The 12717-nt window shown below is 43.5% G+C and overlaps 1 protein-coding gene across 1 annotated transcript in view; it reads left to right on the forward strand.

Annotated features, from left to right (window-relative positions):
* Positions 1–12717, forward strand: part of LOC144690122 (ribosomal protein S6 kinase alpha-2) — a 435548-nt gene that overhangs the window by 315698 nt on the left and 107133 nt on the right. The window contains exons 10-11 of the mRNA XM_078557599.1: positions 8173–8261; positions 11786–11850. Coding sequence (XP_078413725.1) covers positions 8173–8261; positions 11786–11850 — 154 coding nt within the window. The remainder of the gene's footprint in view (positions 1–8172; positions 8262–11785; positions 11851–12717) is intronic.

Consider the following 12717-nt stretch of genomic DNA (forward strand, 5'->3'; position numbering starts at 1 on the left):
TCCTTTCCCCATTGTAGCGCCAGGTTGTGAAGGGCGCATCAGGTGATAACGGTGCGTGACACCCTCTGTGGACTGAATTGCAGGGCAATATAGACCGGTCCAGGCACCGGAAACTCTACCAAAGTGCAAGTTGCAGCATGAATCCCATTGTACCTGCTATCTGCTGCAGTCTGAGGCCACCGCACAGTCGTCATCAGTAATGTCCTCTGTGCGTAGCCCTTGTCCCTAGGAGTCAACCCTGCAGCCTCTGTGAACCCTGGAAGACATCAGGGATCTGAGATCTACTGAGAATGTAGGAGTCATAGACACTCCCTGGGAATTGTGTGCAGGCGTGCAGGATGCATTTATGGTGGTCGCACACCAGCTGAACATTCAGTGAGTGGAAGCTCTTGCGGGTGACGTAGTGGATCGCTTGTTGCGACGGAGATCTGAGCGCCACATGGGTGCAGTCGATGGCACCCTGCATCTTTGGGAAACCTGAGATCTGGGGAAATCCCAGTGCTCTTGCTTCCTGGCTTTCCTGATCCCGGGCAAAATGCACAAAGTTGTGAGCCTTCGTGAATATGGCTTCCGTGACCTCATAGATTCATTTGTGGGTGGAGGCTTGTGATATCCCACAGAGGCCTCCTGTGGAGCCCTGAAAGGAGCCACTGCCATAATAATTGAGCGCTGCAGTTGCTTTCATGGCCACTGGCAGTGGATGCCCTCCATGTCCCCGTGGCATCAGATTTTTCAGCAGGTGGCAAATGTGACTGACCCGTTCCCTGGACATGTGCGGTTTTTCTCGGTCATCTGCAGGAATGACAAGCGCTGTCTATCTGGGTCTAACTAGATGCCGACCAGCGATGGCTCACTGTGACTCTCCAGCGGCATGCGCAGGAGCCCCAGCCACCCCTTCTTCTTGAGGGTGCTCAGTTGCTCCTCATTGGGCACTCTCTCATCTCAGGCATCAATCCAGTGAAACTTTGTTGTATCCCATCTAAGGCAGAGATATCTTTTGTTGGGTAAAGAGACCAAAATTGTGCACAGTATTCAGTGAATAATCTTATAGAAGTTGTGTATAATTGCAGAAAGGCTTCCTCACGGTTGAACTCCAATACCCTCACAATAAAAACCAACGTGCCATTTGCCTTCCTAATTGTTTGCTGTACCTGCATGTTAATTTTCTGTGATTCATGTACAAGAACACTAAAGTCTCTTTGAATACAAACATTTACTTGTCCCTCACCTTTCAGAAGATATCCTGCTTTTCTATTCTTCCAACCAAAGTGGATTATTTTGCATTTTCCTGCATCTGCTCCATCTGCCGCCGCCTTGCCCCGTTTATCTCTTTTCACAACCTCTTTGCATTCCCCTCAAAGTTTACTTTCCCATCTAGCTTTGTATCATCAGCAAACTTGGATGCATTACACTCAGTTGCTACAATTAAACCATTACAATAAATCAAGGATCAAAAACTGATCGTTGTGTCACATCACCTAGGGTCTTAAAAGAAGTGGCTGCAGAGATAGCAGAGGCATTGATTATAATTTTCAAAAAATCCCTTGTGTTCTGGAAGGGTCCCAGCAGATTAAAAAAAAGCAAATGTAACATGTTTATTCAAGAAAGGAGGGAGACAAAAAGCAGGAAACATTCGACCAGTTAGCCTAACATCTGCCATAGGGAAATTGCTAGAATCCATTTTTAAGGAGGTTATAGCAGGATACTTAGAAAATCATAATGGAATCAAACAGAGCAAACATGGTTTTGTGAAAGGGAAATCGTGCTTAACTAAGTTATTGGAATTCCTTGAGGAAGTAACAAACAATGTGGATAAAGGGGAGCCAGTAGATATGGTGTACTTGGTTTTTGGAAATGCATTTGATAAGGTGCCACATCAAAGGTTGCAACACAAAAAAGAGCTCATGGTGTAGGGGGTAACATATTAACATAGATAGAGGTGTGGCTAGTGAACAGGAAGCAGAGAGGAAGGATGTTGAGAGACCAGTTAATAAAGTATATAGTATCTTAGGCTTTATTAATAGGGGCATTGAGTACAAAAGTAAAGAGGTCATGTTGACTTTGTATAGGACACCGTTTAGGCCTCATTGGAAGCACTGTGTCCAGTTCTGGGTACCATACTTGAGGAAGGATGTGAAGGCATTGGTGAGAGTACAGAGGAGATTCACAAGAGATAAAGAACTATCGCTATGAGGATAGATTGGAGAGGTTGGGACTGTTTTCCTTGGAGAAAAGAAGGCTGAGGGCAGACTTGATGGAGGTATTCAAGATCCTGAGGGGTACGGACAGGGTAAGTAGTGAGAAACTGTTCACACTCAAGACAGCATCAAGAACTAGAGGGCACAGATTCAAAATAATTGACAAAAGGAGTAATTGTGATGTGAGGAAAAAATTTTTCACCCAGAGGATGGTTGGAGTCTGGAATGAATTTCCTGAGAGGGTGGTGAAGGCAGCTTCGATTGAGATATTCAAAAGGGAATTGGGTTGCTATCTGAAAAGGAAGAATGTTCAAGGTTACGGGGATAACGCAGGGGAGTGGGTCTAGGCAGAATGCTCTTTCAGAGAGCCAGTGCAGACTCAATGGGCTGAATGGCTTCCTTCTGAACTGTAAAGATTCTGTCATTCTATGAAGGGGTCATCTTCGGGTTGACAGGCTATAACTAGTGAAGTGCCACAGGAATCAGTGCCTCAGCTATTTACAACCTACATCAATGACTTCAATGAGGAGACCAAATGTATCGTAGCTAAATTTGTCAATGACAAAATGATAGGTAGGAAAGTAAGTTGTCAAGGGGATATAAAAGAGTTTACAAAGGGATTTAGCTAGATTAAGTGGGCAAAAATCTGGCGCATGGATTATAATGTGGAAAAATGTGAACTTCTCCACTTTGGCAGGAAGAATAGAAAAGCAGTATACTCTTTAAATGAAGAGAGATTGCAGAACTCCGAGGCACAGAGGAATCTGGATGTCCTGGTACATGAATCACAAAAAGTTTAGAATGCTGATACGGCAAGTGATTAGGAAGGCAAATAAAATGTTGGCATTTATTGCAAAGGGAATGGAATATATAAGTAGAGAAGTTTTACTGCAGCTGTTTAGGGCATTTGTGGGACCACATCTGGAATACTGTGCACAGTTTTGGTATCCTTATTTGAATAAGAATATACTAGCGTTAGAAGCAGCTCAGAGAAGGTTCACTCAACTCATTCCCAGGAGAAAGGGCTTATCTTATGAAGAGATGTTGGACAGGCTAGGCCTATACCATTAGAGTTTAGAAGAATGAGGAAATCTGGTTGAGACATAAAAGATCCTGAGGGGACTTGATAGGGTGGATACTGGGTGAATGTTTCATCTTGTGGGGCAGACTAGAACTAAGGGACATAGTTTAAGAGTAAGAGGTCTCTCTTTTAAGATGGAGATGAACAGAAATGTTATCTCTCAGATGGCCATTTGTCTGTGGAATTCTCTTCCCCGGAAAGCAGTGAAGGCTGGGTCATTGAATTTATTCAAGGCTGAGTTAGATAGATTTTTGATAGGCAAGGGAGTCAGGTTATGGAGGGCAGGTAGGAGAGTGGAGTTGAGGCCACAACCAGATTAGCCATGATTTTATCAAATGGCAGAGCAAGCTCGAAGGGCTGAGTGGCCTACTCCTGCTCCTAAGTCCTAGATCCCTATTTAGCCTGCCAACCCAAAAAAGACCCGTTTATTCCTATTCTTGGTTTTCTATTTGTCAGCCAAGCCTCAATCAAGCTAAAATATTACCCACAATCCCTCGAACCTAAATCTGATGCAGCAACCTCTTGTGTGGTACCTTAACCAATGTTTATTGAAAATCCAAATATACTACTTACGCTAATTTTCCTCATCTACCTTGCCAGTTGCACTCTGAAAAATCTCATAACAGATTTGACAGATGTGATTTCCTATTCAGAAAAACTATGTTTTCTCAACCTAATCACAAAAATTTCCACCCTTGCCTTTCAGCCACTGAGACAATTTTGGATCCAGTTGCCACTTTCCCTTCGATTCCATGAGCTTGCAATTTACTGACCAGTCTGTCATTTGGGACCTTGTTAAAGGCCTTGCTGAAATCCATGTAGACTACATCAAATGTGCTACCCTCCTCGACTTCCCCTTTGTTATCTCCTCAAAATATTCCTAGTAAGACACAAGCTTCTTTTAACAAATCCATACTAACTGTCCTTGATTAATTCATACCCCTCTAAATGACAATAGAAAATAAGAGCATGAGTAGGCCATTCGGCCCTTTGAGCCTGCTCCGCCATTCAATATGATCTTGGCTGATCCTCTATCTCAACGCCATCCTCCCGCACTCTCCCCATACTCCTTGACGCCTTTGGAGTCTAGAAATCTATCCATTCCTTTCTTAAATATATTCAGTGACTTGGCCTCCACAGCCTTATGTAGAAGAGAATTCCACAAGTTCACAACCCCCGAGTGAAGAAATTTCTCTTCATTTCAGTTTTTATATTTATATCAAAGAATAAAGAACAAAGAAAAGTACAGCACAGGAACAGGCCCTTCGGCCCTCCAAGCCTGCGCCGATCATATTGCCTGTCAAACTAAAACGTTTTGCACTTACGGGGTCCGTATCCCTCTATTCCCATCCTATTCATGTATTTGTCAAGATGCCTCTTAAACACCACTATCGTACCTGCTTCCACCACCTCCTCTGGCAGCGAATTCCAGACACTCACTACCCTCTGCGTAAAAAACTTGCCCCGCACATCTCCTCTAAAGTTTTCTCCTCTCACCTTAAATCTATGTCCCCTAGTAATTAACTCTTCCAATGGGCTTTTCCTGGGAAAAAGCTTCTGACTATCTACTCTGTCCATGCCACTCATAATTTTGTAAACTTCTATCAAGTCGCCCCTCAATCTCCGTCGCTCTAGTGAGAACAATCCGCGTTTCTCCAACCTCTCCTCATAGCTAATAACCTCCAGACAGGCAGCATCCTGGTAAACCTCCTCTGCACCCTCTCCAACGCCCTCCATATCCTTCTGGTAATGTGGCGACCAGAATTGCACGCAATATTCCAAGTGTGGCCTAACCAAGGTTCTATGTAGCTGCAGCATGACTTCCCAGCTTTTATACTCAGTACCCCTGCCGATGAAGGCAAGCATGCCATAAGCCTTCCTGGCTACCTTATCCACCTGCGTTGCCACTTTCAGTGATCTGTGGACCTGTGCACCCAGATCCCTCTGCCTGTCGATGCACTTAAGGGTTCTGCCATTTACTGTATAATTCCTACCTGTATTCGACCTTCCAAAATGCATTACCTCGCATTTGTCCGGATTAAACTCCGTTTGCCATTTCTCCGCCCAAGCCTCCAACTGATCTATATCCTGTTGTATCCTTTGACAATCCTCTTCACTATCTGCAACTCCTCCAACCTTAGTGTCGTCTGCAAACTTACTAATTAGCCCAGTTACATTTTCCTCCAAATCATTTACGTATATCACAAACGTAGTTTTTATACAAACAAAAGCAAAAGTCCCAGCATTGATCCCTGCGGAACACCACTCTCCAATCCAGTCTCCATATAGATAAATATATCTATATATATATATAGATAAATAAATAAAAATACAGATAAAACCACAACCAACTCCAGTCACAGCTCTCCAAAAAAAACTCTCTCAGAACTTTTCAATATCTTGTCCATCGCCAAGTTTAGGCTGATGGGTCCATAATTACTCAGTGTATCCTTTCCATCCTTCAAATAATGATAAAACATAAGCAGTCCTCCTGGTAGCCAGAGAGTTCAGAAAATAAGGCAGAGCATTGAATATTTCTTCCCTCATCTCCCTTAGCATCCTGGGTTACATTCATCTGGTACTGGCAATTTACCCACTTTCATGCATGCTAGCCGCCTTAATATTTCATCTCTCACTATGTTTATCCTATCCAATATTTCACACTCCTCCTCAGCTAAATATCTGCTTCATCCTTCTCATTTGTGAAAACAGGCACAAAGTATTAATTAAGAACCATGCCCATGCCTTGCACCTCCACATTAGTTACCTTTCTGACCTCTCTAATTGGCTATATTCTTTCCTTCGTTAAGTTCTTGCTCTTTATGTACTTCCTTGATTTTACTTTCCAAAAATTTTTCATGTCATCTCTTTGCTTTCATAATTTCTTTTTTTTAATTTCACCCCTGCACTTTCTGTACTCCCCTTGGTTTTCTGCAATATTGACCTGTTGGCATCTGACTTTCATGTCCTGACTTATCCTACCCCATATGCTCTTCGACATCCAGGAGGGTATCTAGATATGGGAGTCCCATCCATTTTCTTTGTGGGAACATAATTGCCCTAAACTCTTTTTAGTTGTCTTCCAGTACCTCCCAGTGCTCAGACACTGATCTACCTTTAAATAGCTGTTTCCAGTGTACTTCTGTCAAATCATATCTCAGCTTCATAAAATTGGCCTTTCCCCATTTTAAAAATATTTTGCTTGGTTCATCCTATTCTTTTCCATAACTACTCAAAACCTAACTAAATCATGATCACTACCACTAAAATGTTCTCACACTGATAACCCTTATATCTGGCTAGATTCATTCCCTAAAACTAAGTTCAGAACTGCCCCTTGTCTTATTGGGCTTGCTGCACACTGGCTTCCTCTAAATGCATTTAAGAACTCTGTGTCGGCTGTTTCTTTTACTCTGGATTTGCCCCAGTTAAATTTGTAGAATTGTTATCTCCTATTGTCACTGCCCATTTTTTTTTTGCACTTTTCAGGAGTTTGACTGCGCATTTACTCTTCTATCTCTCTCTCTCTCTTTCTATAAGAGCAGTGAGCAGTGAGATTGCCCATTGATTGTTCCTCAGTTTAACCCATATGGCTTCATTTGATACTTCTCCTAGCATATCATTTCTCCTCACAGCAATGTTGCAACCCCCCTCATTTTTAGCACCCCTCTCTATCCCATCTGAAAATGCTGTAACCCAAAATGTTGAGGTGCCTGCCCTCTTTACACCATGTTTCAGTAATTGCTATAATATCATACTTGCAACTTATCTGTGCCCTGAGATCATCTGCTTTGTTTACCAGACTCCTTACATTGAAGTATGTGCACTAATCACTGAAAAAGTCCTTTGTTGTCTATTTTCTAGCCTTTGTTTCCTCAACATTCCATACTCGCTTTCTAATTTTCTGCCTTCCATTTCCAGTTTTGCTTCTCTTCCTTCTGAATCTACACTTGGTTCTCAACCCCCTTCCAAGCTAGTTTACACTCTCCCCAACAGCAGGGCAAACCTCCCCTGCGAGATAAATATCCCAGCTCTTTGGTGTGCAGCCTATATGTTTACCCTGGCACGGAGGATTCTTTGCTATGAAAATGCCAATTGACACTGCCTCGTTACAGTGCCAGATCTAAAAGAGCCAGTTGCCTCATGGGCCCCTTCACATATTATTCTAGAAATTTGTTTGAAATGTATTCTATGAACTCATCTTCTTAACGGCTGTTGCCATTTTAGTTTACCCAGCTTACATGCAGATTAAAGTTCCTCAATGATTATTGCATTAGTCTTGCTACATGGTCCTCTAATTTTCTGATTTATTCTCTTCCCAACACTGTGACCATTAGAGGGGGGTTGGGCTGTCAACTACTCCCACCAGTGTGATCTGCCCTTTGCTATTCCTTAACTGCACCCATTGTGTAGCACTAAACCATGCAAACTGGGGAGGTCCTAAGTTTGATCTCAGGTCTGACTTGAGGTGGACGATTTTGGCTAGGGGTGCAGTGGGGCTTTGACAATTCAACTTAACATTCTTGGACTAGAGAGAGGAGAAGTATAAACCAGATTTCCTGCTCCTGATTGCTAGCCAGTGATCTGTGCTGGCAAGTTCATGTGTAGGTGTCAAACTAAGGACCGGCTTGTGTTCAGTTGGGATGCCCACTGTGGTTGACAAGTCTGATGATATTCAATCTCTTGGCCTTCAGTCACCAGGTGACCATTTAACAGAGGTACCAGTGGGAGTCACACCTTGGCTTAAGGCAGTGCTTTCAGGAGAGCAGTTGAAAGTCAAGGAATAGCATAAACTGAGGGGCAAAGGAATAGATTGCCTCACAATACTTTTAAATAACCTTTGTTTGTTTTATTAACTGATATTTGTTATTTGTTTGTGTGTATATCTTCTAGAGCCAAACTGGGAATGCCACAGTTCTTAAGCCCAGAAGCTCAAAGCCTTTTGCGAGCACTTTTCAAGCGGAATCCCTGCAACAGATTAGGTACATATGTTTTAAATCTTCTAGAAAAGTTGGATGACCCACTATAAGTGCAAGAGGCAGTGGCGTAGTGGTATTGTTGCTGGACTAGTAATCCAGAGACCCAGGGTAATGCTTGGGTTCGAATCCCACCATGGCAGATGGTGAAATTTGAATTCAATTAAAATCTTGTGCCAAAATTGGGAGAGCTGTCTCACAGACTGGTCAAGCAACAGCCTGACATACTCAGACTCGCAGAATCATAACTTACAATGAACCAGACAGCACCATCACCATCTCTGGGTATGTCCTGTCCTATCCCAGCAGAGGATGTGGAACAGTGTATACAGTCAGGTGGGAGTTGCCCTTGGAGTCCTCAACATTGACTCCAGGCCCCATGATGTCTCATGGTATCAAGTCAAGTACAGGAAAGGAAACTTCCTGCTGACCACCACATACTGACCTCCCAGGTATGAAGCTACAACATGGAACGATGTGCCAAACAGCATAAGCAGAAAGTGATAGACAGAGCTAAGCAATTACACAACCAACGGATCAGATCTAAGCTCTGCAGTCCTGCCACATCCAGCCATGAATGGTGGTGGACAATTAAACAATTCACTGGGGGAGGAGGCTCCACAAATATCCCTATCCTCAATGATGGAGGAGCCCAGCACATCAGTGCAAAAGATAAGGCTGAAGCATTTTCTACAATCTTCAGCCAGAAGTGCCGAGTAAATGATCCATCTCGGCCTCCTCCGGAGGTCCCCAACATCACAGTTGCCGGTCTTCAGCCAATTCAATTGAAGGCTGAAGGCACTAGATACTGCAAAGGCTATGAGGTCTGAAAATATTCCGGCAATAGTACTGAAGACTTGTGCTCCAGAACTTGCTGTGCCCCTAGTCAAGATGCCAGTACAGCTATAACATTGGCATCTACCCAGTAATGTGGAAAATTGCCCAGGTGTGTCCTGTACACAAAAAGCAGGACAAATACAACCCAGCCAATTACCGCCCCATCAATCTACTCTCGATCATCTGTAAAGTGATGGAAGGGGTCTTCAACAGCGCTATCAAGCGGCAGTTGCTTAGCAATAACCTGCTCACTGATGCCCAGCTTCTTTTCTGCCAGGGCCACTCTGCTCCTGACCTCATTACAGCCTTGGTTCAAACATGGACAAAAGTGCTTAATTCCAGAGGTGAGGTGAGAGTGACTGCCCTTGACATCAAGGCAGCATTTGAGTGAGTGTGGCATCAAGGAGCCCTAGCAAAACTGGAGTCAATGGGAATCAGGGGACAGCTCACTGCTGATTGGAAGTCAGAAGTGTGTCCGCCCACAATTAAGCAGGCAATTAAGCCAATTAACGGCGCAATTGTCTGTTATTTTTCATAGCCAGTCCAACTGTACAGTTAGCAGATGGGGGAATCGACCAGGCGGCCTTTATATTTTTCATCAGACCTTGTACAAGGGCGGGATGAAATCTCTGTTAGGAAATAAAGTAGAAATAAATATCTGTGGACAGCATTCTTATGAGGTATGCTTTCAGGTGCTTTATTGTGATGCATGGACATTTTTTTTTAGTTTTTTATAGCTTTATTTCATTTTGTGTAGGTTTGCAGCTCCCTGAAGCAGCTGCCTGCCTTCAGGGAGCTTTCTCCCAGTGCTCACCCTCGCTCGCGGTGACATCATTGCCCGCCCTCTTCCTGCCCCGACCCTGGCAGCGCTGAGCCTTTCAGTACGCGTTTCACACTGGCTGGCCGTTGATTGCCCAGCCAGCGTGAAATCACGGTTGGGGGCCAATCCCGGTCGGGGTCTGTTTCCCAGCTGCTCTTGGGCCTGCCAATTGTGCACACCCCACAACCTAAAAATTCGGCACTATGTGTTTTCCGGTAACTCAATAAATTTGTTCACAGATAATAATGCATAGGTCAGATGTTACATTAAGAGGTCTCTGAGTGGAATAAACTGGCACTTTTAAGTTATTTGTGATTCTGAGCTCTCCCAATAAACATGTTTTTTCTGCTGACATTAAAGATTTTTTTTTTTGAAACAAGGTCCTTTTAAGGAACAATCAGCCTCTGATTTGTCCACAGGTTGTTTGCTTCATTGTGAAAGGAACATATGCTTTGAAATCCAGTTGGCTCGTTTCACTGTTCATGCAAGTTTTCTCCAAAATTGAGTTATTTTACTGTAAATATTGATTCAACATTTTAATTACACATTGTGCAAAGAAAAAAAAGTAACCATCATAAGAGAAATAGTTATTTGACAAAAGTAATGCAATGTGATCATTTTTTTTTCAAAAAAAACCTGACAAATTCAACAAAGCTACTGATCCGTCCCTTAACGATACAGGACTGATCTGAATGATCAGATAGGAATAGCAGTCTGTCAAACTCCCAGTTTCTGTTGATGCCTTTAATTCACTTTAATATGACTATTTTTTTAATCTACAGAATGTGTAAATTTGTAATTTGTTGGAGTTCTTGAGTATACTGCAGCTTTATAATTCACCATTAACCACTTCAAAAGAACATGTTGGTTTTGACACAACATAGCAGGAAGAAAAATAATTTAGTACAGGATGAAAGCTTTGTCACATTACATGATCAGAAGAACCAAGGATAGAAATTCCATTTGGTGTATTGTGTACATTAGACATCAGATTCAGGTGTCTTTACGAAACAATAGGCAGAATATTATGGGATTTCGGGAGATGGATGGCTCGCCCTCCCCCAGCACCCCACACCCTCTCCGTCCCACCCCCAACACCCCCTTCAACCCCGGAAACAAAGTCGGCGTGGAGCTCACCCACTCTACACCAGCTTGCCCCACAGCCATAACGTGTAGTGTGTGGGCTAAATAGGGGCAGTGTGGGACTTCTGCCCTTGGGAGCTGCCGGCTGATCAGTCCCTGCAGCCCCAAGAGTGCAGGAGTGGGCATTGCTGGGACTGCAACGAGGGAGAAGAAGAAAGCCTAATAGATCCCAGAGACAGGTAAGTCCAGGGCCTTGGGCTGGGAAGGTTTGGGCAGGTTAGGGAGAAGCGCAGTGGTGTGGTGATGGGCGTGGTGTGCTTAATGCAGCAGGCAGGTAGGAAGAAAGGAGGGTTCTATCTTAGCGGGGCTGAGGTCCGATTTGCAAAGGGCATCCCCTGAAGATCATGCTCCCCTCTTCCTTCCCACCCTTTGACAAATTGTTTTTTAAAAGCAGGCTGCCCACTCCCACTCAACTGCCCATGCCAAATGTTTTTTGGCATGGGCAGCGTATTATCGGATCCAATTGGCTTGGATCAACAAGCCCAAATGACCCTTAATTATTTAAATATGGCGGGCAGGCTGCCGATTTTGGCGCTCGCCCATCCTCACCCCCCCACCTCATATTATGGGGGTGAACTCAGTGTTGGGCGGGAAAGTGGTGGAGAGGGCACCCACCCTATTTTATGTGCCCACCCCATCAGAAACATACCTACAGGGGTATTTAAAATGCAGCCTAATGACTTTTCAGAAGTACTGATTCCCAACTTTGTATTTTTGTTTTGGTTTTAAGGTGCTGGACCTGATGGCGTTGAGGAGATAAAAAGGCATTGTTTCTTTGGAACTATAGACTGGAATGTAAGTGCCCCACTGATTCTGAAGTTTTAATTTTTACGCTGTTAATAAGATTTCCTGTTAATGAACGTGATTCTGTACTCTTAATCAGCTACTTCACAATTCTAATCAGCTACTTCACAATTCTAATCAGCTACTTCACAATTCTAATCAGCTATTTTGTAATCAGTGTTTATTTTTTTTATAAGCATCGTTGTTTATGGTGTGGAGATGCACTGTAATGTGTTTGGCCTTTCTGCTGTTGTTTAACTCTCCCTGTGTATACTGCAGTACGATTTCAACATCTGGAAGGACATAAAGTTGTGCGTTGGTAAATGACAAGTCTGAAACAGTCACTTAACATTATGCGCAGTTAAGGTTGTATTCATGAGCTCTATTTCAAAGAGCAGAGCTAAAAATAAATATGACGCAAGTAACAACTTAACTTGCGTGAAATTGCTAAATTTTGGCATGTAGTTTTCTAGTGAAATTTGTTTCTCTTTCACACACGCCAAGGACAATTTTATATACTCAATATCAGTACTCAGTGACTTTTTAAACATTCACTATCAGTACTTTCAGTAACTTTTCATAGGGCAGAATTTTCAGCTCAGCATGTCGGCATGCGCCCGACACGCACGAGCATAAAATAGTCTGCGATGACGTCAGGTAAGCGTCCCAGCGTCATCGTGTCCTCGCGCGATATTTTAGTCCGTGAGCGCGCGCAGCAGCACATCCGCTGACAATTAAGAAGGCCGTTAAGCCCATTAATCAATTAAGTGAAGTGAATTTTTCCCTGCTTGTCCAACCTTACGATTGGTGGGTGGGCAAACCGGCCAAGCGGCCTTTTTGAGGATTTTTGAGGAAACCTCATCCATGGGCAGGATGAGG

The sequence above is a fragment of the Cetorhinus maximus genome, chromosome 14 (assembly GCF_964194155.1).
Source record: "Cetorhinus maximus chromosome 14, sCetMax3.hap1.1, whole genome shotgun sequence".
Lineage (NCBI taxonomy): Eukaryota > Metazoa > Chordata > Chondrichthyes > Lamniformes > Cetorhinidae > Cetorhinus > Cetorhinus maximus.